Source organism: Vitis vinifera, chromosome 11 (assembly GCF_030704535.1).
Source record: "Vitis vinifera cultivar Pinot Noir 40024 chromosome 11, ASM3070453v1".
NCBI classification, from domain to species: domain Eukaryota; kingdom Viridiplantae; phylum Streptophyta; class Magnoliopsida; order Vitales; family Vitaceae; genus Vitis; species Vitis vinifera.
Window position 1 is genome coordinate 1,607,464 of NC_081815.1, and position 27,549 is coordinate 1,635,012.

The 27,549-nt window shown below is 34.8% G+C and overlaps 4 protein-coding genes across 9 annotated transcripts; 1 reads left to right on the top strand and 3 right to left on the bottom strand.

Moving 5' to 3' along the window:
- Window positions 1-4,026: 4,026 nt before the first annotated feature.
- On the top strand, window positions 4,027-8,122 carry LOC100250996 (BTB/POZ domain and ankyrin repeat-containing protein NPR1). Its single transcript, XM_002281439.5, has 4 exons — window positions 4,027-5,024; window positions 5,364-6,111; window positions 6,804-7,007; window positions 7,611-8,122. The coding sequence occupies exons 1-4, from the start codon at window positions 4,494-4,496 to the stop codon at window positions 7,880-7,882; spliced, it is 1,755 nt and encodes a 584-aa protein (XP_002281475.1). The 5' UTR covers window positions 4,027-4,493; the 3' UTR covers window positions 7,883-8,122.
- Window positions 8,123-8,715: 593 nt separating this feature from the next.
- Window positions 8,716-11,232, bottom strand: LOC100250927 (heat stress transcription factor A-7a). Its single transcript, XM_002279357.5, has 3 exons — window positions 10,238-11,232; window positions 9,144-9,976; window positions 8,716-9,013 (listed from the first exon to the last, which is right to left on the bottom strand). Exons 1-2 carry the CDS (start codon window positions 10,619-10,621, stop codon window positions 9,164-9,166), a joined length of 1,197 nt encoding a protein of 398 aa, XP_002279393.2. The 5' UTR covers window positions 10,622-11,232; the 3' UTR covers window positions 8,716-9,013; window positions 9,144-9,163.
- A 1,707-nt stretch (window positions 11,233-12,939) lies between these two features.
- LOC100245780 (uncharacterized) lies at window positions 12,940-16,145 on the bottom strand. 2 transcript variants are annotated; one of them, XM_002279379.4, is made up of 10 exons: window positions 15,810-16,145; window positions 15,267-15,361; window positions 14,942-15,009; window positions 14,811-14,854; window positions 14,591-14,668; window positions 14,357-14,510; window positions 13,729-13,881; window positions 13,499-13,609; window positions 13,296-13,361; window positions 12,940-13,208 (listed from the first exon to the last, which is right to left on the bottom strand). In XM_002279379.4, exons 1-10 carry the CDS (start codon window positions 16,043-16,045, stop codon window positions 13,098-13,100), a joined length of 1,116 nt encoding a protein of 371 aa, XP_002279415.1. In that variant the 5' UTR covers window positions 16,046-16,145; the 3' UTR covers window positions 12,940-13,097. The 2 variants fall into 2 exon arrangements, with proteins under 2 accessions (XP_002279415.1, XP_010656176.1); XM_010657874.3 differs by having other exon boundaries at window positions 13,296-13,355; window positions 15,810-16,106.
- Window positions 16,146-17,561: 1,416 nt separating this feature from the next.
- On the bottom strand, window positions 17,562-26,507 carry LOC100268102 (zinc finger CCCH domain-containing protein 65). Of its 5 annotated transcripts, none has more exons than XM_010657877.3 (9): window positions 26,133-26,469; window positions 24,469-25,700; window positions 23,797-23,859; window positions 23,565-23,693; window positions 21,666-21,716; window positions 20,483-20,623; window positions 19,152-20,358; window positions 18,799-18,936; window positions 17,562-18,156 (listed from the first exon to the last, which is right to left on the bottom strand). In XM_010657877.3, the coding sequence occupies exons 1-7, from the start codon at window positions 26,290-26,292 to the stop codon at window positions 19,255-19,257; spliced, it is 2,880 nt and encodes a 959-aa protein (XP_010656179.1). In that variant the 5' UTR covers window positions 26,293-26,469; the 3' UTR covers window positions 17,562-18,156; window positions 18,799-18,936; window positions 19,152-19,254. The 5 variants fall into 5 exon arrangements, with proteins under 5 accessions (XP_010656179.1, XP_010656178.1, XP_019078732.1 ...); XM_010657876.3 differs by having other exon boundaries at window positions 18,799-19,055; XM_019223187.1 differs by adding an exon at window positions 25,976-26,010 and having other exon boundaries at window positions 18,799-20,358; window positions 26,133-26,239.
- Window positions 26,508-27,549: the final 1,042 nt, after the last annotated feature.

Sequence of the window (27,549 nt, forward strand, 5' to 3'; positions counted from 1 at the left end):
GCTTATTTATAAGCCAGGCTGAGGCATGTGGGTTCAGTAACCCAAACCCTGCAGGTTGATATTTCAGCTAAACTTTTCAATTGATATATAGCCAGAAGCCATCCAGATCTTGTGAGTTGTGATTAACTTCTGATGAAGTTTCACCAAGAGCTTGACTTGCTTCTAGGCTTCTGAATTCTGATCCACTGAATTGGCATAGCCCCAAATGTGTATATATATATATATATATTCTTTTTTTATTAATAAAAACTATCGAAGACATAAAATTTTTTTTAACTATTTTAAATGCGACATTTATTTTTTCAAATAACTTGTAATATAAAAATTGCGCATTAAAACAAATTTATACCAATAAATATTCTCTAATTAAAAAAAAGCAACTAAAAGGCCAAAGAAGAATTGGCAAACCACCCAATGAACTTGGTATTTTAACAAATTTTTTGTAATTAGCTTCTAATATGTAATCTTAAATTTAATTTATTTGTTTCTTTTATAAATATTTTATGTTAATGAAAATTATTGGAAGCAAAAAACAAAAAATCATTCTTCTTCTTATTTTTAATTTAAAGATAAAAAAAATTAAAGGAAATTCTTTTATAGTTTAAGAAGTGCTTTTATTGATACAATATGTAATGTTTTGTAGTTAATTAAATCCTATAATTTAGGATAAACATGATTTACGTAATAATGACACATTAATTAATAAAATGTACACACTATTAGGGTTGGGCAAAAAGGGAAACATACAGAGGACAAATTTATTTTGGGTTAATGACTCGAACCCATGATCCTTAACTGTGATGTAATATTTGATCCAATTTTAACTGTCTCATCTTAAAATCAATTAGTGTTCAATGAAGATAAGTAAAACATTTTATAACATTCCATATTATACTTTACAAATCTATTCTGAAAATCACCATTTGAATGACCCATCCTTAAACTTAAGAGCGATATTGTTGCACCCCCATAGATATAACTATCAAGTCTAAGCATATAATGTTTTCCCATTCCCTATATCCTCACATTATTTATTAGACATAGGTTATACTTATCTCCATCTTATAATTTTTTATTCACATACCCCTAAACTATCCGCATATCCACTTATTTTTCCATTTTCTTTTTAAATAAAATTTACATACAAAATATCCAAAGTGCTATTTTCTTCAACCACTCCATACGGACCATACCTACCCATCCAAAAAAATTAACCCTATTTTCCCCCCTTCTCTTCTTTTCCTTTATTTTCTTCTTTCATTTCATCCCCTTCCTTTCATCAGCTTCCTTAATTTTTTTCACATCCAAATAAGACAAAGGAAAAAAATTACAGCATCTATGTCTAGGTAGCAACATTTAGCTGTGTGGTAGTGACTATCATTCACCACTGGGCGGCTAGACATTGCTATCGGTGATGACTGACAGCCTGATTTCGGACCTGTAAGCTTAGACGGGTGGATTTAATGATTCTCGAGGTAAAACATTAGGGCAATGAATTGAGTTCATGGTGTGTGGGTTCAATTAGGAAAGCGTCTGCAAGCTGTCTTCATGCCTTTATTTTCATTGTTTGATTCAGTTTCCCATACTTGTTTGGTTCTTTCCTGTAGACTTACGTGTTCTTTTGCTTTTTGTGGCTTTGCCTTTGTTTCCAACCTCTTCTGGCTTTTGGCTGGATGTAATGTAACCCGTGAAATATCTCAAGCTTTGCTTCAGTATGAGGTAATCTGCTGATGTAGACGAAGACCCACCATTCTATATAGCCCCCAGATATCTAGGGCATTATCTCTTATATGATATTGATTAGGATGGCAAGGATGTGATAGAATTCACCCTCAAAATTTATGTTTTGATTTAAGTTAAAAAGATGTCAAAACATAGTATATTAATGATTAAGAGTTTATTTGGTAATGATTTTAAAAAATATTTTTAATATTTAAAAAATATTATAATTCATATTTTGTTAAGAATATCAAAAAAGTTTTTTAGAACCATCGTCAAATATAATTTAAAAGTGTGTTTGATAGTGTTTTTATTTAAAGTATTTTTAAAGTGTGTTTAATAGTTAACAATTTTAATGCTTGAAAAATAAATATTTTCAAGTGTTAAAATTTTTTTTATAAAAAAAGACATTTTTAAGAATCACTGTTAAACACATTCTTAATAAAACTTCTTTTAATGAAAATGTTTTTTTTATTTGAAATAATCACCTATTAAAACCTCTTCAATAACTACTACAAGTAATTTTTAAACTTTTTAAAGGTTTTCTAAATTTTGCTAAATGTTTTATTTTTCTTTAAAAAAACTATTTATGCCGGAAGACGTTTTTAAAAGCCGAGTCAAATAAAAATTTAAAAATATTGAAATAATGTGTCAAAAATAAATTAAAAAACAAAAACATTAAAGAATGAAGTATTTGAGCTTTTGATTCACTCTCTCTTGTTCAATTTGTATTAAACAAAATGCATACTTTAGTTGACTTCCAACCCTACCAAAATGTTCCAAATTGTTTGCTTGAGACTTTTTCAAAATCTCACATCATCTTCCCAAATGTACATGGAAAAATGGATTTTAAAACAATGATAAAAAGATAACTTTTACTAAAAATTGAGAATGTCTCATCATACTATTTACAAAAATATGATTTGCATTATTGTTTATTCTGATTTAAAGTAAAAAGAAAGCTACTAAACCATAAGTACCTAAGGTCATAAAAATAATTATTTTTATTAAAAATAAAGTCAAATTCTACCCTTAATTAACATTATTTATAAGTTTTAATTTTTATTTGTTTTATTTATTTATTTTACATACTTATTAATCGATATATTTTCAATAGTTTTTTTTTTTTTCACTCTTAGACCTTTCCATGCCATTTCTATCGTTCAAATAATCATTGGTTATAAGTCAAGTATGGAATATTTCCAAGTGCGGTATTTCATTTCAAGTTATTCCCAAAGATGATATTCTATTTTAAGTCATTGGTCATGTGTGAGTTGCAAGTGTGTAGTTTTAAAGCATTCAAACTCTTGTAGAGAGCACAAAAATATGGTGTGATTAGTCACTTCTTTGTAATTCAAAGTATCATTATTACAAAAAATTTACCGTTAAAATGTTGTCTTGAATGAGATAGATTTGACAACAAATTAATTTTTTTTTCAAATGAAAATTCATTAATATGATTTTAGGGAATATTATCATTATTATTTAAAAAAAAAATTGTAATCAAAATCTCACCATATGATTAGAAAGAATCAAATTTATTGCTATATTAAATTTATCATTAAACACCCTTTAGTGTTATATAATCTAACTTTATAATCAATATATATATTTTTTTTCATGGGAAAACTCATTACAAGAATATAACTATTTTTCTTTGAAGTTATTTTCCATCAAAATCTCGCAACTCTTATCATCTAGGAGAATCAAATTTATTTTGTAAACAATTTATGCAAGATTGTTTTTGTCACAATAACAAAAGGTAAAAGTAAATTTTGTGGATTTATCTTGATTAGTAAAATAAAATTGAAATTTTTATTTAATTGATTTTCTAATATTATAAACATAGTATTTTCAAAAGAATATTTAAAAAAAAAAACATTTTCAATTTTTTTGAATAGACTATAATATTATTTTTAATAATATATATATATATATATATATATATTAGATGTGGATGCAATTAAATGTTGTATAACATCTTTGAAACATGATGATTATGTTTGGTTCCCAAAATTATTAAAAAAAAAAATCATCGAATAAAATAATTTTCTTATGTTTGGTTTCATAATGAAAAATATTAAAAAAGTTAAATATAATTAAATTATTAAAAAATTATATTATTTTAATTTATTTAATCTCTATATAAAAAAATAATTTGAAATAATATATAAATTAATTTATTGACTTTAAATTTATTATTTTTTCTTCTATTTTTTACTTTTATTTTCTTTTCTGAGTTGGATTTTTGTTTGGTTTTTTTATTATATATAATTTTTAAAAATATAAAAATTATAACAATGACAAGTCATTAAATGCCTAAAACCAACCAATACTTCTTAAACTAGAATAGAAATTATAACATTCATAAATACAAAAATGGTGTAGAAATACAAATAAATTTATGATAACTCATTTATAATTGATAAAAATTATTATTAATAATTTTAATTATTGATAAAAATTGATTGTTATGATCTTAGATTTTGTTGTGGCCTGGTCAACGGGAGAGTTGGAGTGAGGGACAGAGGATGATGATGTACGGATGAAAAACCCTAACAAGAATCTAAAACAAATGAATATAAATAATTTCTCCGATTCTCACTACCGTGCTTTTTCAGCTGGATCGTGTTCATCTTCCATCTGACTTCTTTCTCTCTCTCTTTCTCTGCAAATCCTATGGCGTTTTTTTATTCTCTTTCCCCCACTTTCTCTACTTCTGTATCTTAACTCCCTCCGTCTCTCACTAGAACCCCTTTTTGTCTCTCGGCTCCATGGACTACAGAGCTGCTCTCTCCGATTCCAACGACTTCAGTGGCAGTAGCAGCATCTGCTGCATCGCAGCCACCACCGAATCCCTTTCCTCAGAGGTTTCTCCGCCGGACATCTCGGCTCTCAGGCGCCTTTCGGAGAATCTCGAGTCGGTGTTCGAGTCCCCCGAGTTTGACTTCTTCACAGACGCCAGGATCGTGGTCGCCGGAGGCCGGGAGGTGCCGGTGCACCGGTGCATTCTTGCGGCGAGGAGCGTGTTTTTCAAGGCCGTGTTGGCGGGGGCGAGGAAGGAGAAGGAGGCGAAGTTCGAGCTGAAGGATTTGGCGAAGGAATTCGATGTTGGGTACGACTCGCTCGTGGCGGTTTTGGGGTATTTGTATAGTGGGAGAGTTGGGGCGTTGCCAAAAGGCGTTTGTGCGTGCGTTGATGATGATTGCCCCCACTCCGCTTGTAGGCCCGCTGTGGATTTCATGGTGGAGGTGCTCTATGCTTCTTTCGCTTTTCAGATCTCTGAATTGGTCGGCCTTTATCAGGTATCTGAACCAGACCCCTCTGTTTTTCTCTGATTTGATAAAAATATATAAACTGATTTAGATTATTTGAGGGATCATATGAATGATTTACAGAGGATTGATTTTCTGGAACCCTCTTGTTTTGATTTCTGTGGTTGTGTTTGGATGCTTGGAATTTGGGTTTTTGTTTTGGAATGTCTCAAAGAAACTTTTTTTGAATGTGAACCATCATGAATTACGATTATAACGCCACAAATGGAAATTCCCAAAGTGGGAAAATGAAGAAATGATACCTCAAATCATGCTTATGCTCACTGCTCAGTTCATAGAAATATCATCTACTGTCGTGTTATGTTGCAGAGACGCCTGATGGACATTCTTGACAAGGTTGCTTCAGATGACATTTTAGTGATTCTATCAGTTGCTAATCTGTGTGGTAAAGCATGTGATAGATTGTTAGCGAGGTGTATTGACATTATCATCAAATCTGATGTGGATGTCGTGACTCTGGAGAGGGCCTTGCCCCAAGAAATGGTGAAACAGATTGTGGATTCGCGATTGGAGCTTGGCTTTGAGGAGCCTGAAAGCACCAATTTTCCTGACAAACATGTGAAGAGGATACACCGGGCTCTGGATTCAGATGATGTTGAATTGGTGAGGATGCTACTGAAAGAGGGACATACTACTCTAGATGATGCATATGCCCTTCACTATGCTGTGGCATTTGGTGATGCAAAGACCACAACCGAGCTTCTTGATCTTGGACTTGCTGATGTTAACCATAAAAATCATAGGGGCTATACTGTGCTACACATTGCTGCAATGCGGAAAGAGCCCAAGATTATAGTATCCCTTCTTACTAAGGGAGCTCGGCCAACTGATATCACGCCAGACGGTAGAAATGCACTGCAAATAGCAAAGAGGCTCACCAGGGCTGTGGATTACCATAAGTCTACCGAGGAAGGAAAACCTTCTCCCAAGGATCAGTTGTGCGTAGAGGTATTGGAGCAAGCGGAAAGACGAGATCCATTGATAGGGGAGGCTTCGTTTTCTCTTGCTATAGCAGGCGATGATCTGCGAATGAAGCTGTTGTACCTCGAAAATAGAGGTGAACTTCCAACTTTCTCTTCTTCTGTTACATATGGTTTATTATGTGGTATTGATTTTAACATTTTTGTGCTAGGCCTAGAACTAAGAAAGAAATGTATGGCCATATCTTTGAACTGTATGATATAGCAAACTCCTATTGATAATTACTTATTTGCAATGTTTCTTCTATCGTATACGTGGATGTATGGTTAATATATGCTTTAAAATGAATGATTGCAAGGTGTATAATGAGATGTTTCGCTTCCATTCTCAACCAATTCCCAGGTCCTTATATGAGGACGCTTTTCTGTTAAAGCATACATCTGCTTTGAACAGTCATATATTGATTTTAAAAGTTTTGCTTTCTCAATACTTTATTATCATTTCTGTTGGCACCAGTTTTATAGTCCTTCAAACCATTCTTGACATTCATCTGCTTGTTAGTGAGAAAAGATATTTTGTCCCTTGGGTTATTCTTCTCATTTCTGAGAAGATTGTTCTTTTCTTTTCTGAGAAAAGACAAAAGGGTCCAATCTCATGGCATCAAAAGGAATGAGATTGTCTCTTCTACATTAGATTCACCCTGGAAGTTCTTATCAACTTGCAGCTTCACATTGAACTCGTTACTGTAGATAGGTTTTCTGTTTGCAAGTTTTTGTTTCAGTCAGCTTATGATCATGATCATGACAAAGAATTGCTCTTTCTTGTCAGTTGGACTAGCAAAACTTCTATTCCCCATGGAAGCTAAAGTGGCAATGGATATTGCACAAGTGGATGGCACTTCTGAGTTTACACTCACTGCAATCAGGCCTAGGAATTTGGCTGATGCCCAGAGGACAACTGTGGACTTAAACGAGGCGCCTTTCAGAATTAAAGAGGAGCACCTAAATAGGCTAAGAGCACTGTCCAAAACTGGTAATGAATCATTTGATGTTATGCATATCTTGTAGCCTGTTTTCCCTTTTCTGCTTGAAACTGTATCCATCCACCACAAATGGTGATGTGCTTCTAGAATTATAATCAAGTTCAAACGGCTTTTTTGCATAGAACAGTCCATGCCAAGTGATTCTCTGGTTTGTTGGGTTGAGTTTGATGGCATGATATATGGATGTTCTATCAGGAAATTTTGTATTTCAATTTTCTGACCTACTCCTGAAGATTTCTGGCAAAGTTCTTCCTCAAACAAAAAAGAGTCATTGAGAGTTGAAATTTGAAAAATAAAGAAGAAATATGAGACCCCAAAACATAGTAGTATTCAAAACAATGATCTCAATGAAGGCAAAAATGCAAGACCGAGCCACAGTGATGATAGGGTTACTGTCCTTTTGGAATGGAGTTTGTTTGCAGCTAAGGAGCAGTTTTGTTTCAAATCAATGAAATCATATTCGGCAACTTCACAATTTCCAGAAATGTCAATTATAAAAAGCACCGCCCTTTTTTAACTTACTAATTATTATGAATCCTATAAATTTTCTGGATCAAATGCTTGATACTCACTTCCATTTTGTTGGTGAGCAGTGGACCTTGGGAAACGCTTTTTCCCTAGATGCTCAGAAGTACTCAACAAGATCATGGATGCCGATGACTTATCAGATTTGGCATACCTGGGCAACGGCACTACAGAGGAGCGACTTCTGAAGAAGAGGAGGTACAAGGAACTCCAGGACCAACTGTGCAAGGCATTCAATGAAGACAAAGAGGAGAATGATAAGTCTAGGATATCATCCTCATCATCATCCACATCTCTAGGGTTTGGAAGGAATAACAGTAGACTCTCTTGCAAGAAGTAAAAGAATTCACTCAAATGAAGGCTGCAGAACTGCATCTTTTGCCACTGTTGTATATGTTTCCCCTTTTTCTTCCTTTTCTGTTTTTACCTACCTGTACATGGTTTCCAACTATAGGAGTGAGCTGTTTTGACTTATGTTGTTTGAAGCCAAAACTGGCGATAATTGAGACACAAACAAATGAAAAACATTGAGTTACGGATTTGGCTCTTTACAGAAATAGATGGTAATTACAATTTACAACTAGTGTATTTTAACAGTTGTGGATTTGGTATGCTAACCAACTGCTAAATTCTGTTTCAAGCTGTGGACTAGCTTGCAGAGAATTTGTGGGTGGGATTAATTTTCCATCTGCTTTTAGAATTCATTTTTTGACTAAACTTTCTGGCACCCTCTAGATCTTATCACAAGCCAGAGAGCCCATCCCCATGGCTTTTATCATTATGCTCGTCTTCTCTTATTCATGCAACAAAAGCACTTCAATCACAACTCAGAAAACCCACCACCCATATTAAATACTTGTTATGTGAAATGAAAGGTGTGGCCTAAACCCGAACACATAGATTGCTTGAACTTTCGAGTGAAGGCCCTCTCAACTACATTTGGGTTCACAAAATAATTTATTAAGGGTAAGGACATAAAAGATCTTCTACTTTGTCCAATCTGCAGGAAGCCCACAACCCTGTCTCTTGCCTAAAGAATACTCTGTCTCTTTGCTTCTTTTATCTCGAGTATCTTTAGTTTGTTTAGAGAGTTGGAACAGTGATAATATAACAGGCTTTCGTTGGTGAAGAAACTATGAACTTTAAGCAAAAAACAAACTCAGAAACCATGGATTCAAACCAGAAGTGTAGTATTTTATATGATAACATAAAAAGTAAAGTAACAATCCTCGAGTTTAAGCTACATTATGACTTTGTGAGCAAACTAGAAGGGTTCAAGCAACAGAGATTTTTACATTATGGCTGAGTGATGAGAAAAGAAAAGAATGCACATGAGTTATAACTGAACTAAAGACCAGTTCTACCAATATGGGTTGGGCATTTCTTGCCAGTATTTGACAATCTTCTTCAACTTTATGAAGTGTGAAGTTCGTGGTAGTGCCGATCCAGCTACATCTTCGTGTCTTTCCGGCTGTAATAGAAAAGGAAGCCTCCTAAGTTTGATTTGCAGAAGCTGTTTATAAACTCAGTATAATCCATATATAGATAAAATAAACACAATAGATAGCAAACAATGGACAAGAAGATCAAAAGAGAGATACCGCTAAAAAGCCAGTTTCCATCAAACACAACCAAATTGCGGCTCCATCAGCTCTTTTACATACACAGACCAATCAACAGGCTTTTCAATCCACTCCTCCAATTCAAAATCAAGAATTGAAGGTTTCCCGGATAGCAACTCCTCTGCTTCATTTTGGCAAATGGGATCTTCCTCCATCAGTTTCTCCAGCATTCCATTATTAAAAGATAATAAATCTGGATTACCTGTTCCAGATATCACATTGGCCTCCTGATCCTCAGGAGGACTGCCTCCTGATTCATCATCTATGCCTGAACAGAACAACGATTGGATCTCTGATTGGAGTGAGGGTTCTTCTTGAACTAGGTTTTGGTTTCGGTAGTGAACAGTTTGGTTACTAAATATTGCCTCCAGCAAGCTCCCAACGCTGAGCATTGAAGCCAGCCTTCGTTTCTTCCCAATTTCACCATCACCCAGTTCTCTTTTCTGCCTCTTCTGGATTAGCTGCTGAACGAAGCTAGGGTTCTTCACGGCCTTGGCCATGAAAATGAACATCTGTTTTTGCTTACACTCTGCACCTCGGATGCGCTCTTCGACCGCAGTCAGATGATTCTGTGATGTCTCCTGCCGTTGTCTCATTCTCAAGATTTCGACATTTAAGATGTTCTGATCTTTTCTCAGACTCTCAACTTCAGCTTCCAATTGGAGTTTCACCGATTCAGCACCAGATCTGGATCCTTGTTGCTGCAAGCAACCATGTCTTCTCCTCTTGATGTTCTTCAGCAGATGTCTCTTCCCTCCTTGAAACGCTTCATTTGCAAACTCCCATCGATCTGAATCAATCTTTCTGAAGCCCTGCGACCACATTATGCCACCAAAAACTCATCAGTAACAATTACAACAAACCTCAAATTCTAGGAACAGAACCACAGACAATTAACAGAAAACTCATATATAATACATCTTAAATTAAAGTGAAGACCACAAAAACTTCGAAAAGCCTAGTGAATTAAAAACAAATTCAAAAAGGAGGAAAGAAAATACCTGTGACGAATAAAACTTGAGAAATGAAGAATTATGCATGAGAGAGAAAAGATTTGCAGAAGAGCTACTCACATAAGTGTTGAGCTGGCGAATGAAGCTGGAGAAGTTACTGTGCTTGAAGTACTTGGGAAGAAGACTCTGGGAAAAGTTGTGGGAGTCCCAAACAATGAAGCTGTTACGAGCCACGCTCCACGACACTACCGAATCGGTTTCTGGGTCCTCCACCATTTCGAACGTCTTCTTCAGAAACGGCGGCGGACCTGCCTCATGTAGTCCCTCCATCGGCTTCGCAACCTCCGCCGCCGCCGCCAAAGACGAACAACACCATCCACTCTCACCACCACCATCAGCCTCCAGCATCTTCTCCTCTTTGGCCGCCACTGAACTCCCCCACAACTCCCCACTATCCTCAACCTCCACCCACATGCTCTCTTCTTTAACTTCCACTGACTCCATTTCTTTTTTCCTCTCTTCTTCTTCTTCGTCTTCTATTCAAAATTCAACTGAAATTTGAATAGTGGATTGAGTTTTTAATCAATGGAGGGGTAAAGTGAGTAGCCACGTGGCAATGCTTTTCCTACCAAGAGTTTGCCATTTGTAAGATTCTAGAATCTTCGGCGTGGCCCCACACCTTATCATCGTTCATTCTTCCTGATCGAATGTCCGCCCTTGGATCTTTCCTTCACGAGGAGAGTACCGCCTCCGGCGAATATATACCGTACTTCTATATTCCGTACTTTTGCAGCACACGATCAGAATGACTGAAAACTGACGGTTGCGATTGTGCCATTTGTATACACATACTTTTGTCGGTAGCGCAAGTGCATGACTGCCACGTGTCGAAATCGCAACAAGCAAGGTGTTCCGGGGGGTGTTTCAGCAAGACTGGCGGCGGTCGTACGCTATAAAACGACATGGGGTTGGTCGTTTTTGCGTCATCGTGGCTGCACACATGGCAGTGGCACCGAACCAGACATGCTGCGCTGGCCATCTTCGTGGATGAGGCCTTACCTAGGTGGTTGAAACTGAGTGCTCGTAGCATCCCAAATTACGAAATCGTACTATACCAAGGCCCAGGTTGGCAAAAGCTTTCTGTTGAAGTCGATCGGGCTTTTGGCCTTTTATAATAACATTATTCTCCTTTTTCACTAAGCTCTGTTTTTAAGCGTAGAAGGTTGTTTTATACTTCATTAAATTTTTAGGTTATGTTTGATTTCATTAAGATGAAAGGGAAGGCTCAGAGGTGGAAATGAATCAAAATTAGTTTGTAAACAATAGAGAAACTTTTGATAATCCTATTTGATCAACTACGTAACAACAAACTCTTATGTTCCTCTTATTATAGTATTTTCGAACGTCCACCCCCAAGCCCAAATACTTGTAAGATTGCTCAAAATTTTTTACATCGAATGTCATACGCTGCCAAGATGAATGGGAAGACTCAAAGGTGGAAACGAATCAAAATTAGTTAGCAAACAATAGACAAACTTTTGACAATCATATTCGATCAAATACTCAGCAATAAACTCTAATGAATATGTTATTATGGTATTTTTTAACAAATTTATGGATAACAAGCCTAAAGGTTTTCCTTTTTATGATGTCAATATTTGAGATGGTGACCATATTATCGATAGTTATGATCTTGATTAGGATCTCGATATGGAGTTGGAGCTACTAACTATAATGATTGACGCACTCTGGATGTAATGCCAAAAATTGGCCAATTTTATGTCACCCTTCACTTCAAATTAGAAAAAACAAGGTCTCTTAGCACTATATAAATTTCAAACATTTATGATCTGACGTGAACGAGTTGAATTACTTATCTCATCTATTAGTCAACCATCCCTCTAAGGATTGTGAAAGATGTTTCACAAGAAATATTACTATTGTTGTTTCAACTCATATGTCCTAAAAAGTATATCCCACATCTATTAGTCAACCATCCCTCTAAGGATTGTGAAAGATGTTTCACTAGAAATATTACTATTGTTGTTTCAACTCATATGTCCTAAAAAGTATATCCCACTTTAATGATTTTGAATAAATTATACATACATTACTTCTTATTCTACAATAATACGGGTCAAGATCCAAACTACTCGATGTTGTTAAGAGGTACTACCCAAGGAAAGGAAAAGCTTACTTCCAAATAGGGGATAATATATAATATTGAAACAAGATAAATTTGTATATTGAAACAACTTCTAGCATCACCAAAAATCATGTAAATTAAAGGAGCCAAAGTAGATGATATTTACGAAAGTCATCATAGATGATATCATATTCAAATTTTCACGTGGAAATTATGAAGTTCTACCATCCCATAGACCCTATTATTAGGTTTGATCCACCAAATAACATAAAATAAGATACAAATATCTTAGGATATAATTTTCAATGGAATATAATATCCTTTAATTTTATATCAATTTTTATTCCTCACTTAAGCATAAGACATGATAAACAATGAAATAACTTATTTAATCATATCATCAACCAAATATGAGATAGAAAATATCATGTAAAGGTGACAATGGATCATGTCATGTTGAGTTGAAATAAGAAATACTAAAAAATTACTCAACTAAAATGTCTCATTTAATAATCGTGTCAAAATGATTTGACATGAACACAACCTGTTTATTACATTAAAAATACAACACAATTTGTTTAACTCATTTAATAAATGAATGAAGTTGATTATTTATGAATTAACATAAATAACCTATTAACATGATTATAACTCATTAACTTTGTTAACACAATCCTAACCCATTAAATTCGCTAACATTATTATAACTATTAGGATTGGAACTATAGTTTATACTTGTTCATTGTATACCATGCAACCAAGAGAAATGTGGTTAACATGGACGTTGGAATTAGTAAAAAAAAAAAAGAAAAAAAAAGCAGAGAATCCTATGTTTCATGAAGAAAGAAGCATATTCTCAGGGAAGTGAAAGTTAATCCAATTCAATATCCATGTTTGAACCCCAGGCAGTGAATATGAGGATAAAGAATGAGGGGTGATTGCAACCTGCAAAGCCAGAAGGTGATGTCTGGATCAGCACCTGAGAATTAGAGGTTGCAGAGAAAATATCAAACGGAAAATTTTCTAACTCACAAATCCATTTTCAACAGCTTTGAAATCTAGATCCTCATCTGCTTTGCCCTGCTCCATCTCCTGGAACTGTAGTTGTATAAATAGCTACTTCTTAGCAACAATATTTCATTGCAAGTAATTACTCAGCAGAGCTATCAGAAAACAAAACAGCATAGCAAAATAGAAAAGGAACCTACTTCAGCAAAGACATTGAAGAGCTTTACCTTTAACCGGAAGTATTTTTTAACTGTTTTCTGGGAGCTGAGTTTTCCTGCAACCCCAACTGATTCAATCTCCTGATTCTTTTGGTCTGAGTTCAAGCACCGCGCTGCACCCTGCCAAATCCAAAGACGGGATGATTCAAGAGTGAATGCTGAAAATAGTGTAAGGCATTCTATTGAAACAAAAGCTTAAAAAATTGGTGAATATATGATATTTATTAAGAGGTATTTACCATTGCAGAAGCATCTCGACCAAGCTGTGCAAGCTTAAAGCCAAGGCTTTGCTGATTGGACATGAAATGGCCAATGGAAGGGTGTTTGGTTGCTGAGACTGCTTGCCAGATCAGGGCAGGCCTCCTTAGACTCTGCCTGGCTACTTTGAAACCCTGTTAAACAGGGAGCATGATGAAACTATATAAATCAAGTAACATATGAAAGGAAAGGTATTGGGAGAAATAGAATCATTAGAAACTAAAAATTAGTTCAATGCAGAGATTGAGCTAAGACACATAAAGAGATGGATGTTATTTACTAAAATCCTATACATAATCCCTTGAATAGAAACTCATTTCCAATGGTCAGAACAAAATGGGATCGTTTCAAATACAATGTCAATGTAAAATAACAATCAATGGTATCTTTTCATGGGGTGTCCTCCAAAGCACCTCAGATAACCCTTAAGTTTTCACCCAAAATAATGATCCAGGGGACCATAGAAGAGCCTGGAATTGTAAAGAGAGTGCCAAGAACATGAGTGCACGTTTCTTTAGCATATCATCCATGAGAAATGGCACAATAACTTCATGATATAAATTGCAATATCCCACCATCACCAAAAGAAGAGGAGTCAAATTAGTTAACCTTATTTTTCAGGGGAGAACTGGGAATTTCTATGTTGACCAAGCAGCTTTTGGGGAAAATTCCCTTCTCGATATCCCTTATGGCTGCATGTATTATGGGTAAACAGACATTGACCGCATCCTTGAAATCATTGTCGCAGCTTACATCCTCCTTCCTAATTGTTTCACACCAGCACTTTATAGAATTCTATTGAAATCACAAAAGTAATAGAAAGAAAAAGAAAGATGAACCCACCAGTTCATAGAAATGCAAAGAGCTGGCACACCACACAACAATGCCTCTCTAGCCCCAGCAACAGCCCCTGAATGAAACCTATTTGACTCACAAGTACTTACACGAGTTTAGCCTCAAAGATGATCTCAATTAATTATTTTGTGTTCAACAGGAGGTCTAATAACAAGGTGAGAGCATATAAAAGCTCATTAACATTATGAAGGAAAATCACATTGCTTACATGTTCAGACCATAACTTGATCCCTTGTTTATTCCACAAATAACCTGAATATTTATAAATAAATAAAAAAAAGGTACAAAGTCATGTCTATTGAGCTAAGAACAGTCTCAAGAATGAATATAAGCTCATACCAAAACAGGCTTGGACCAAGAAAACAATGCCCCGGACAGAGCTAAAGAAACACAATCTGCAGGAGTTCCTGATCATAACAAACAGCAATGAAACCCATTTTACCATCAACATTTCAAACAAAATCCAAGAAATCATTATGTAACTAGTTGATGTTTGATTGTGTAAACAATCCCACGATAGTATAGATAGGGCAGAATAAGCACAAACCACTTCCAAGCGAGAAAAGGCAAATTGCAAGATTGAACTGGGATAATTATAACTCTTAATTAACAAAATTCACATTTTGTAAATTGGGAAAATAAGGTTAACAGAATAGGGCATTACCAGAGACTTCATAAGCAGTAGCACCACCAATTTCAGCAGAGCAGGCAGTGAGAGTCTCCTGAACTGTCATAGAGTGACCGGACACAGATTTGTCCCTGCAGTGGCATTAAGTCAGTAATATAAGCAAAACATATCTGTAGAGAATATTCTGCAAATAAGCCCCTCTGTCTCGATGCTGAGAAAAACAGAGGAAAGGAGAAGAAACAAAGGCGAAGTCTGGTTGAAGATTTGGGAATGCTGCAAAACCAGTGCGGCGGTGGATTTTCCCAACCAAAACAAGGGGTCGCTTTCCCTGTTTTCATTTTCAAATGTTGTTAATGAAAAAGGACAACAGTAATAGACAATAGACATGTTACCAAAAAACAATTCCGAAACCCAAATCAACCGAGCCCTAAATTCCTACTTTTCACGGCCCCAAAGTGAAAATTCTCTATCGTAGCCCCACATTTTCTCAGCAACCAAACAGATGATACACTAAAAATCCAAACAGAAAAAAAAAAAAGAAAAAAAAAAGGAGAAAACGGCGAACAAACGAAAACTGACGACTGGGGAGCGCAGACGTGAACATGGAAACGAGGTTCTCGAAGCAGAGCCTGGACGAGGGAAGTGAGACCAGGGGATTCAATACCATCTCCATTGGTGACAAGCACAACTGCCCTTGAACAATCCTTAACCGCACTCTCATCAACTGTACTTGAACAAGAAGAAATACTATTCCCATCCTCCCTTTTAGTGATGAGAACTTGTTGAAGATTTGAAATGAGTGATGCAGGCTCCATACTTTTCTTCTTCACCAACAGAGAGAAGGAAGAGAAGAGAAGAGAAGAGAACGAAGAAGAAGACGAAGGATGGCTTGTTAAAAAAGGATAAAAATGGAAATATTCGCAATGGGCTCCTGAATTTTCCGGTTTAGGTTGGGCCGTCCGGTTCGGCTCTTGGACCGGCTGTTTGTTGACGTGGCAACTTTGAGCCAACATATGCCACTCTACCAAGTTAAAAATATGTGTTCGGCCATGATGATAAAAATATGAAGGCTTATATTTTTATTTTTATTAAATAATTAAATATTTCTTAGACCTTATATGTATTTTATATTATTTTCTAAATGCTAAAAACCATTTTTTTTTTAAACTAAATAAAAGGTACTTTTGAATCAATTCTTTGTTATTTTATTTTTTGCCTTTAATTAAAAAAATTAAATTTAAATTAAAAAAGTTGTATTAGTATTTAAAAATTTACTTTACCTCAAATAAAAGCCTTTTTTTAAATGAAAATATCATTTTTGGATCCATTTTCAAGAAATTAAAAATTATCTTTTAAACTCTAAAGCTATGAAAAAGTAATATTACCTTTCAAATATTATGATTTTTGTTTTGAAATTTACTAAAAAAACAAAAAATTATGCCAAACAAGAGGAACATTGAGTTTAATATAGATACTAAATATAATATTGGCTCTCATAAAAGTTTTTATTTAAGTTATTTGAAAATTTATTTTATATTTAATAAAATTTTATTTTTGAAATCATGACTGTTAATCATGTGTCTTGATTTTGACTTTTAATAATTGTTTAACAATTATTAAACAAAAAAAAAACTTAGGGCATGTTTAATAATTGTTTTAAAAAATTCTAAAAATATAGATTTTGATAACAATTTTTAAGATATGTTTAAAAATAATTTTTATATTTAATATTTTATTTTTAATCATTCTACATATTTGTATAACCATTTCTTTAAATAACTCTCTCAAAACAAATGGAAAAAAAGAAAAAAAAAACAACTAAAAGATGTTATTTCAAAATGCTTTATTTTTTATTTTTAAAAACATAATATAGAAAACATTTTTTATTATAAAACGTGTTTTGTTGTGTTTTTATTCTAAAAAAAAAAAATTATTCTTAAAATTAGCTCTCAAACAAACCCTTAATCCATGCAAAATCGAATCCAATATTATTTTTAAAAAATTATGTGCTTTTTCCATATAGAAAGTGATAATAAATTCTATTATAAAAAAAAAATACTAAAACCTATCATATAAAAGGTACTCATGTTTTTAAAAATCATTTTCAAACATTTTAAATTTAAGATAATAAAAAAATTAATACATAAAAATTTTAAAACTATTACTTTTTCTATAATAGCCTCTAGAAATTCTTATATGTTAAATTCTTATATGTTACATAAAAGTTGTAACTTTTAAATTTTAAAAACAAAAAATAGGAAGCTTTTAGGATTGTGATTTTTTTCTAAAACCAAAATATTAAGATAATTTTCCCACATATTTAGTCAAACATTTTCTTCAAAACCAAAAAATAATAATAATAATTTTCAAATTTTATGAAAAAATACATGATCATGCCCCTTATGCTACAAGATACTAAGCACCAGGAGAATCACAGAATGAACAAGTACAATGTCTCCATCACCATAACACACTCCATTAATCACGGAGAAAGGCATCTATGGTCTTAATCAGGTCGCCTGATTCCCATTAAGAGTCTTCCACCTGTAAACCTGAAAAGGGATGGAGCACTGCAGCCCCTCCTCTGAAAAAGATGGTGTTAGGTTTAATGGAAGCATAAAACCATCTTACAGCAAAAGCTTTCTTCATCATCATTAACATCAAAAACTTGGAACTTGTTTCCCAAAGCTCACCGGCCCTGCTTTTGCCTCGCCCACCAACCATTCCATGGAGTCTCCTCCTCCTCTCCTCCTCTGCCAGAGGCCTCATGGTGGGCTAGCTTCAGTATGTCCAGCTCTTTTCGGGTTCTGAACCCGTTTTAAAAGTCTTCGATCATTCAAAACAAAGGGGGCTCTACCTTGGATGCATGTAGCCCACTAGAGGATTTTCCGGAGATAACTTCTGCAGAGTGAAAGCATAGAAAGCACTGCATGGAAAGATAAATGAATTCAGTATCAGACTCTAGGACAGGTCAAATTAAATTTTGGTTCATTGGTTGGGGGACAGCATTTACTTGGGTATTTTTTATACATGTCACCAGATCCCAGATTGCTTGGATTATTAGCATATAGCATGTTAACTTTGAAGACACACAGGGGAAAAGGTGAATATTAATTGTCTGAAGCTTGTAATAGTGTTTTGGATGTACAACCAAGAAACCTGCAACCCCAATGTATTTGCCACATGACAAATCCTAATATATAGCCTCAAATTGCAACAGAGTGGCTTCTAAATGGTCAGAGGGTCAGATCCTATGAAGAAGATGTCATGTACTAAATTAGACTTAATTTTTTCTAAAACAAGCTTAAGAAAAGTTGATTTAAGTTCCATTTTCACACTGCTGCATCCAGTAAATAAATGATATCCAAATAGACAATTAAATAAAATTCAGCCAGCAGTTCGGCTTCTATTTTTCCTTCCATTTCTTCTGTTGCTGAATGCAGAATGCAAATGCTATCCCAAACAGGCTCTATGTTCCATTTTTACGATGTTGTATACAAGTAAAATAAAGGATATCCAACAATATAAATACACAATATTCAAGCACAATAATCATAATCCTACACACCTCATCCACCGTAGTGAAGCAAGTTGAACCTTGTAAAGTTGTTTCTCCGTAACCTTGTTCATGCTTCCATGGCATTGGTCTGCAGTTGTGATGGCAGAGATGCATTTGAAAATAACTTGTGACTGCAACTGTGACAAACTAGCCATATGGAGAATAACTCCAAATCAACAACACAAGAAGGAATGTCTCTATTGATTTGAAAAATGTTAACTCACTGTCACTTGTATCCAAAAACTAATACTATGAAAACCTTTTGCCTGTAAAACATCAGCTCCAAGTCAATAGAGAATTGGAAGTTATAAATTACCATTTACAAATAACAAGTATCATTCTAATACAAAAGCAATCTGTACCTGGCTAGTTGCCATGGGAAAGAATGGAAAAAAATGACTGTCTCTTTTGCCTTTCAAGCACAAGAGATAAGGCAAAGCACCATTGCATCATCATCATCTCTCTTTATTGCTTGGTTTTACCACCAGAACTAAATAAGAAATCCAAAATTGTTGAAGCGTTCATCGATTTGTTTTGTGAACCTCCACTATTACTGACATTCCTAATTTCTTTATTGGCCTCCATGCTGACAGAGGGGGCAACAATGGACCGATCTATCTTCAAGGCAGATTCATACTTCGCTGCAAAAGCTAGCGTCGACAAGAGAGCCTTCTGAGCTGAGCTTGATGTGTCTTTATTATGTCCATGGACTAACTGGTCTGAAACTGAAGTAATTGGGGAAGCTGGAAGCCCCCATGGAACTGCACTTGAGTTTTGAAATCCACTAGATGCCCTTTGTCTCTCTTGAATGGGTATTTCAATTACATTGTTGCTCTGGGAAGGTGATTTGGACTGCCTCTTACTACTCAAATCATCTAATGGAGCTTTACCAAAACTTAGAAAGTTTATTCCTGGAGGTGCCGCTGCAGGTTGCCTTCCATTTGACATCTCGTTCAACTTATGAATAGTTTCTGTTGCACTTTGGTTAAGTTGACTGCTAACATTGATGTTGCCATCCCTTGCTGATGATGAGCCAACTTGTTTGTACTTGTTGGAATCACCTAATGGCAATATTTTGTTACCATCCTCCCTATTTGAGGGTGAGCCAGCTAGTTCCTTAACACTGGAATCATTCAATGGAGCTTTGCCAAATGAGAGAAAGTTTATTCCCCGTGGAGGCACTGTAACTGGAGTTCTCTTTGCCTTTTCATTCATGTTTTGAACTTCACCTTGATTTTTCTGTTTGTCAACTTCGACACCTTCATCCATCGTAGGAGATGAACCAATTTGTTTCAGCTTACCAGAATAGTCCATTGGTGATTTCCCAAATGAGAGAGAGTTTATTCCTCTGGATGCCTGCTCAGGTGGTTTCAGCACAATCTCTGCCACTTTCTTTTCCATATTACTTTGAGGGAAAATTCCAACAGAGTGGGATAAAGAATTGCCATTCTGATGAGAGGTACCATTCATGTCCAGCTTCTTGGAATATGACTTACTGGGCAGAGACGGAGGCTCTGACACAGGTTTGCAAACATTAACAGCAGTTGGGGAACTTTCCTTGAGTGGCATCTGAGGTGAAAATAATTAATTAGATGTAATCTATTGTAATATAGAACCATTTTAAAGGGAAAAAAGCCATAAAACATTAGTAGTTACTTAGAATAAGCAACACTTCATAATAATTTGGAGATACCTTGTGTGAAAACAAACAATCATCACCTCTGCTGCAAAAACCTTTTGAGACATAATTATTACAGGGATAGTTGGACAGCTGATGATCAAATGGACAGTCATCCCCTTTCATGCAGGTACCACGTGCAAAATGACAGCAAGGCTGTAACACCAAAATGGCATGAGAGAGAGGGAGTAAGTCCTCAATAATTCAAGAAGAATGATAAGCATCATTTGTGTTGTACTTGAATTGTGTGATGGACGGTGCCCCATGGTGCATGGTAAAATATAAGAGAAAACATTTGTTCCAGAATAGAATAAGCATGAAATTAAACAAGAAATTTTGCTGCTTCTACCACCAATTTTAAACTTTCTCAAAGTTTCATGGGTCTGGGAAACACAATGTCAAACACACAACATATCGCATAAAAAAATTTGGACTTGAAGCCCAAAAGATCCACACAATCTGGTTTCCAAATCTCTAACACGGTTTGTAATTCAGCATAACCTAAATAAGTGATTTCATCTGAAGTCTTTAAGAAACCAGGTACATAATATTTGGAGTCGAGAGAAACCAACCATATAGCACTTCCTTTTAGCAAGTATTACAATTGTCTTGGATCTTAAAAATTGTGCAAATGTTCATTGTAACCAATCCACTTTAGGAACTTGTTCTATGGTTCCATGATGATGTTTATGTCTTGCATTAATACTTTGTTCGGTATAGGGCTTCTTAACATTAATATTCAACACCTGGATTTGAAGAAGTTGGATTATTGATCAACTAAAACTGAAGGAAGCACTTCCAGGGAAAATAAACCCAAAGAGGAGAAACACAAATTTAAACCATATCAGAGGCATAACTGAGGTAGATTAAGTCGCAATAAAGATGGGACTCCTAGAAGAAACTCAGAAGGGAATTAAATGGCAGATTGGATCAGGTGGCCCAACAAAAACTGCAACATGTCATTAAGTAGAAGAGGATGAAAAGGAAGTTTTCAAACATATAGATCATATTCCTTGCTAAGAACATAGCCTCTTAAGAATAGACATTAGCAGCAAAAAGATGGAGAATTTATCAGAAAAAATGCAGATAACTAAAGCTTGGCCAATATTAATGAGCAACCACATTTATGACACAATTAATTACACTTGAATAGAGCTATTAGCATCTCAAAAAGAGTATTAGTTAGAAGTGAAATTACCGAGGATTTCGTCAACGGTATGGTATCATGTGAAAATCTACAGTGATCACCCTGTGAAACAAAACGGAAATATAGCAACAATTAGCTTTGTAAGGAATTAAAATCAAAGGAAAGAGAATTATTAAATATCAAAGAAAAATAACATTATTTCTCCCAAGAACTCCATTAAAAGATATGTTTGGCAGGAAAGGTGTCAACAGCCAAGTAGTATACCTATGGTCTGAAATACAAATGTTGCAAATCTATTTTGAACTAAAGATATCAACGGAGATGCTCACATGCCAAGGCATGTAAGGGTTCTATGACCAATTTTAAATCTTCTAAGCATCCCTCTAACTCTCATTGATAAAGACAGAATATGAGCGAAGTCCATATTTCTCAGGAAGGACAAAGTGGACAAACACAGGGAATGTCGAGGACAACAGAGCAATTTTAGTGGAAAAGAACATGAAAATATTGGATTTAGAAGAGATATGAAAACAAAAAAGGAATCAAATGGTCACTTGCAAAGAATTTGAAGCATCACATGAAACTATGGTAACAAGAAAGGATATCAATTTGGACACTTAAGAATTGGGCATATAAAATGAAACTATTAACTTTTGTAAGAAAAAATAAAAATAAAAATTGAACACTAATAACCATGTGAACTACCAGAACCTATGTTTGATTGCTGTTTCTTTAGCAAGAAATAGAAGAAAAAAAAAATTAATATGACCCAATGCATCTAATAGACAATTGCCATCCCAACATCAACTAAGCTCAACTCAACCACACCTTAATTCCAAATTTAGCTTGACTGCTCCCTTAATTGGATCAAATTATTTCTTTTTTCAGTTAAAATAACTTCGGGATTCATGTAGCTCTCTTCTTTCCAAGTTCACAGTTAATTATTGTGATTTTATCTTTCAGTATCACGCATAATTGCATGTGTAATTCCACCTATCAAAAAAAATAATTGCATGTGCAATTCCATACTCACACATGGATGCCCACCATATGTCGTCTACTTTTGGCATCTTTTCAACCATTCTATACTCTTCTATGAAATCATTTCTTGCTGAGCTGTAAGGTCATGGAGTGTAACGGTTGCATCATGTGGGGCAGTTTTCTCTTCACCCCTTTTTGTTGTTCTTATATCCTAGTGCTTTAGTGATCTCTTTGTTGAATTTCAACAGAGTTTGGAACTCTGTTACAGTCTCATAGTCTTATCCACCCTTTGTGAATTGGTATATGCTGCATGTCCCTTGTAGCTTTGGATTGTTATGTAAATATTCTAAATCATATTCCAAAAATGAAAATTAAAGATAAACACCAGTTTCTATGTGGATATTAGTGAAGGCACCTTCCTAATAAACCTTATGTTGTCCCATCAAAGATGCAGCCTTTACAAAGGATCGAGCACACAGGCCAAATTGTTTCTGTTTGCATGCTAACAATGAGGCAGGAGTTGAGGACATTTATTTCTGAAAAGGGAAAAGAACATGACTGAAGAAAAACCAGGGAATGTGAAGGCTGATGAGTTATCTCACAAAACTATGATATGGGGATGGAACAACAGTCAAGGACTGAAAAAAACTCAGGATTCTAGCACAATGAAATTCAACAAGTGCACTTCATCATATTATAACACTACGACATTGACCTGCCAACTAGTGCCACTTGATCAATGGAAATCAAAATAAAAAATTTCAGTATGGGCAGACCAACTACAATTAACACAGACAACTGTAATCAAAAGGCAACCAATGAAGATAAAAGTCTATAAGTAAATCTCGATATAAACAAATGAATGCACCATTGCTGCATGGACCAGCAAATTTGAAACATCTAAGCAATTGAAACTTCCATCCAAACATAAAACAAAAATGAAATTAGAGTAGGATATTATTGTACAACCTCATGACATCTTCCTTTGAGATAATGACGGCAATATGTTACAGTTTTTGGCTTTGATACTGGAAGCAGTCTCAATCTTTTAACACCAAGCTCTTTGTTTTTTTCTGCTCGTTTCTTTCTTTCCTTTTGCTGAGGAATAAAATGGAGGAGAAGAGAAAAAAAAAGAATAGTTAAATACTTCAAAAGCAGATACGAAGAGATCTTTCTTCTTACAGAAGGATAACTACAATACCTTTTTCTTCACTTTCTTTTCTTTCGAAAGCACCCGCTTTCTTTTTTTAGTGACCCTAGCACCCTGCCACAGATGACCAACATTAAACCACACTAGCTGAATCATGCATGTTGACCAAAAATCAGCAAACAAAAGAAGGATGTGCATTTAAAAAGAGGGGGAAAAAAGAGGCTCAAGAGAAATCTGCTGGTATTTTTTTTTTTTTATAGAAAAAGGACATTATGAAAATAATTTGAATATGTCATTTCCAACAACAAGAAAGAAAACTTCGCAGTTATTTTAATTACCCCCAAAAAAGTATTTCTTCACTACACCACCAGGGTCTTACAATGTTTTTTAAAGTTTAAAGTCAATGCCTTTGCATATGACTTCATGTAATCATGAGACAGAGTTTCCAAGTTCCTGATGCACCATATTTCAAATACTCAGGACCTCAGGTCAAGGAAATGAACCCATCCATTCTTTATTCATTTCATTAAAAAAAGAAAAAGAATGAGATATCATGATATAATAAATGTCCTCTGCATGACATGAAGGTGGCATATTGATAAGTTCATGAAAGCAGCATCTGAACCAACCATAACAGCTTTAAGAGTTAAAAATACTGTTCAGTAATATAAAACTCAGTAACTTGAGAGGAATAAAAAAATAACTTGCAAAATGAGATTGTACCTCTTTGACAGATGTAATTGAAAGATTTTCAGCTGCATTATCAGCTAAGCTTTCTCCATGGAATACTAAATCATCTAGAAAATTCGCTGGATTGTCAAAGTCCACCTTTGCTCTGCTACCTTTCATTTTAGTTGTTTCAGCTTCTCTCATACAGTCAGAACCATCTGTTTTTTTTGCACCATTTATAGTTCTTCCACCTTGACCCATTTGAGATTTACACCTCATCTGGTTTCTATTACTTTCTGTAACTTCCACTCCATGATCCCCTTTATCTACTGAGCTTACAATTTTAGAAGTGGATTCAGAATCTTTATCATTTACTCTTTTTTGTTCATTACAAGTGAACTCTTCTTTATTAATGATATTTTCAGAAATACTCTCCTCCTCACCCTTCTTCATCTCTGATGCTACATCATCCTCTATTGATAGGTCATCACCCATGAAATCTCCAGAAATTTCTCCTTCTTCAATATCTCCATCTACAGTCACATAAAATGGAGAACTCGCTGTTCTGGGAGAAACTGACTTCTCGAGCTCCATCTCTTTTTGCTGCACTTTGAGCCCTGGATCTTCCAGTGCAATCCCCTTAAAAGGAGAACTTTTTTTGTTGTTATTCTCATCTGCCTTTGAATCTTCACCATTTAAATTATCATCTATGGACAAGTTGAGACCTTCTAAATTCACAACATTATTCTGTTCATCACTTGCTTTTACCTGTTCCCCATCCTCATCTTCCTCCATGATAACATGTTGAAGATTGAAACGGTCTTCGTGATTATTTATACATGCATCAACATGATCAGCACTTTGGTTTTTGTTCAATGCCAAAGTCAACAAGTTAATACTTTTACCAACAACATCTCCCTTGTCTTCTTTTTTCTCCATTAAATGCTCCAACTCTCTTGAAGTGTTGTTTTGATCCTTGTCAAATGACAAAATCGATGAGCTATTACTTTTACCGACAACTACGTCCTTGTTTTCTTTTCCTCTCATTATCTGCTCCAACTCGTCCATAACCACTTGCACATTACTCAATCCCACTTCCTGGAAACCAATCACTTCAGCACTCTCATCAGTTATTGTGTCCTTCTGAATAGGCATACCCTGTGGACTCTCATGAACTATTGGGTCTTTCTGAATGGGCATATCTTCTGGCTCCACAGTATCAGAAACAACCAATTCATTACCCACTTCATTTTCAGTCACCCGCCCTAAACCACTGCTATCATGGTCTACATGGGAAAGAGAGAAAAAAATAAAAATAAACAATAAAAACAGAACGCAGAAAAGAAAAAATAATCAAATATTTAAACCAAAGCTTCTACCAGACTGAATTCTTAACCTCCTTTTGCTGGAACAAAAAAAAGGCAACCAAAAATAAATAAAAATAAAGAAAATAAAAACCGGTTACTTTCAGGGGGTTTACATCCACGGTGAAATTCTCAACTCAATTAAGCCAGAAATTTGAATTGGGTGAAATCTAATTCTAGGGTTTAGTTTTTCTTACCATGTAATGTAAATTTTTAATGTCTTTCCTTTTCCCTTGAATTTCTCGGCAACCAAACGAGTCCGTGAATCAAAACTTGACACAATTAATAATATAGCAACCCAAAACAATGATAAAAATTCAAATAAACAAAAACCGAATGACTTAAAAGCTTTACCTGGAACAGGATCATCATGAGAGCAGTGAGAATGTTGGTGGCAATGAGATAGTATGCGAAGGAGGGTGGAGTAAGTGTGACTCCTGAGATGGGATTTGCGATGAGGATTGAACTGAAATGCCGCCGAGGGTTTTGGGGTTTCAGAAGTCGATCCCTCCATTGAGGCCAATAGCTGAGACTCGAGAATTCTACAGGGTTTTACCAGCGGAAGGAAGGGTTTAGCGAGATTTTGATTTTGTGAGCGCTTTTCACTACGCCGCGCCGCGGCATAGCGGCGCAGCTATAACCTTACCGAAGCAAATAAATAAATTTTTGGGTAAAATTACTTCATCTTCCCTTGGAAGTATTGGTCAAGGAAAAAAAAAACACCACTGGTCTATTGAGCTCTATTGGATAAGTATTTTTTGAAACAATTTTTTAGAATAATTTTCTCCAATATTTTTGTAGAGTAAAAGTCTATTATATAACCTAAAATATTCTTAACTTATTTCTTATATTTAAAAATATGTTTTAAAGTAATTTTTATATGTAATTATTTATTTTTAATCATTTTGTATAATTATTTTTTAAAATAATTTATCAAAAAACAAACAATAATAATTATAAAAAAAAATTTGTAATTTCCTATATATGGAGCTTGCATATGGCTTGTAGAATGCTTTGACATGCATTTCAATCACCAAAATCAATATACCCTCTTTATGGTTAGATTTAATGGAAATGATGATGACTAAGCATTTCAATGACCTCGATCTTATGGTTTATTTTAGAATTTTATTTTATACTTATTTGACATACTAAGAATATGTTTTATAACGTTTCTACTTTAAATATTTTTAGCAAATATATTTTATTTATGAGTGTTTTTGGGATAATCAAAATATCGAGGTTACCTCAAAACTGATTAAAGATTTATTCAGACAACTAAGAGCTATATTTTCATTAATTAAAAAATACCATCATGACCAAGTTTGATGACCTCCACAACAAAATTCGTAAACAAATGCAACATTATGAAGAGGGTTATGAAAATCCACGAGAAGCGACTAGACGTATTGTATGTGCCAATTGTCATTTAGCTAATAAGCTCGTGGATATCGAGGTTCCACAAGCGGTACTTCCTGATACTGTATTTGAAGCAGTTGTTCGAATTCCTTATGATATGCAAATGAAACAAGTTATTGCTAATGATAAAAGAGGGGCTTTGAATGTGGGGGTTGTTCTTATTTTACCTGAGGGGTTTGAATTAGCCCCACCCGATCGCATTTCCCCCGAGATGAAAGAAAATATATATTACAAGGTACTTCAAACGTTAGTCACAACAAGTATCAAATTTAATGACTTTGTGTTCACGTCCGAGTACAACTAATGTCATTAATTTATAAAAACATAAAAATAATTGGTTAAAAAATACGAA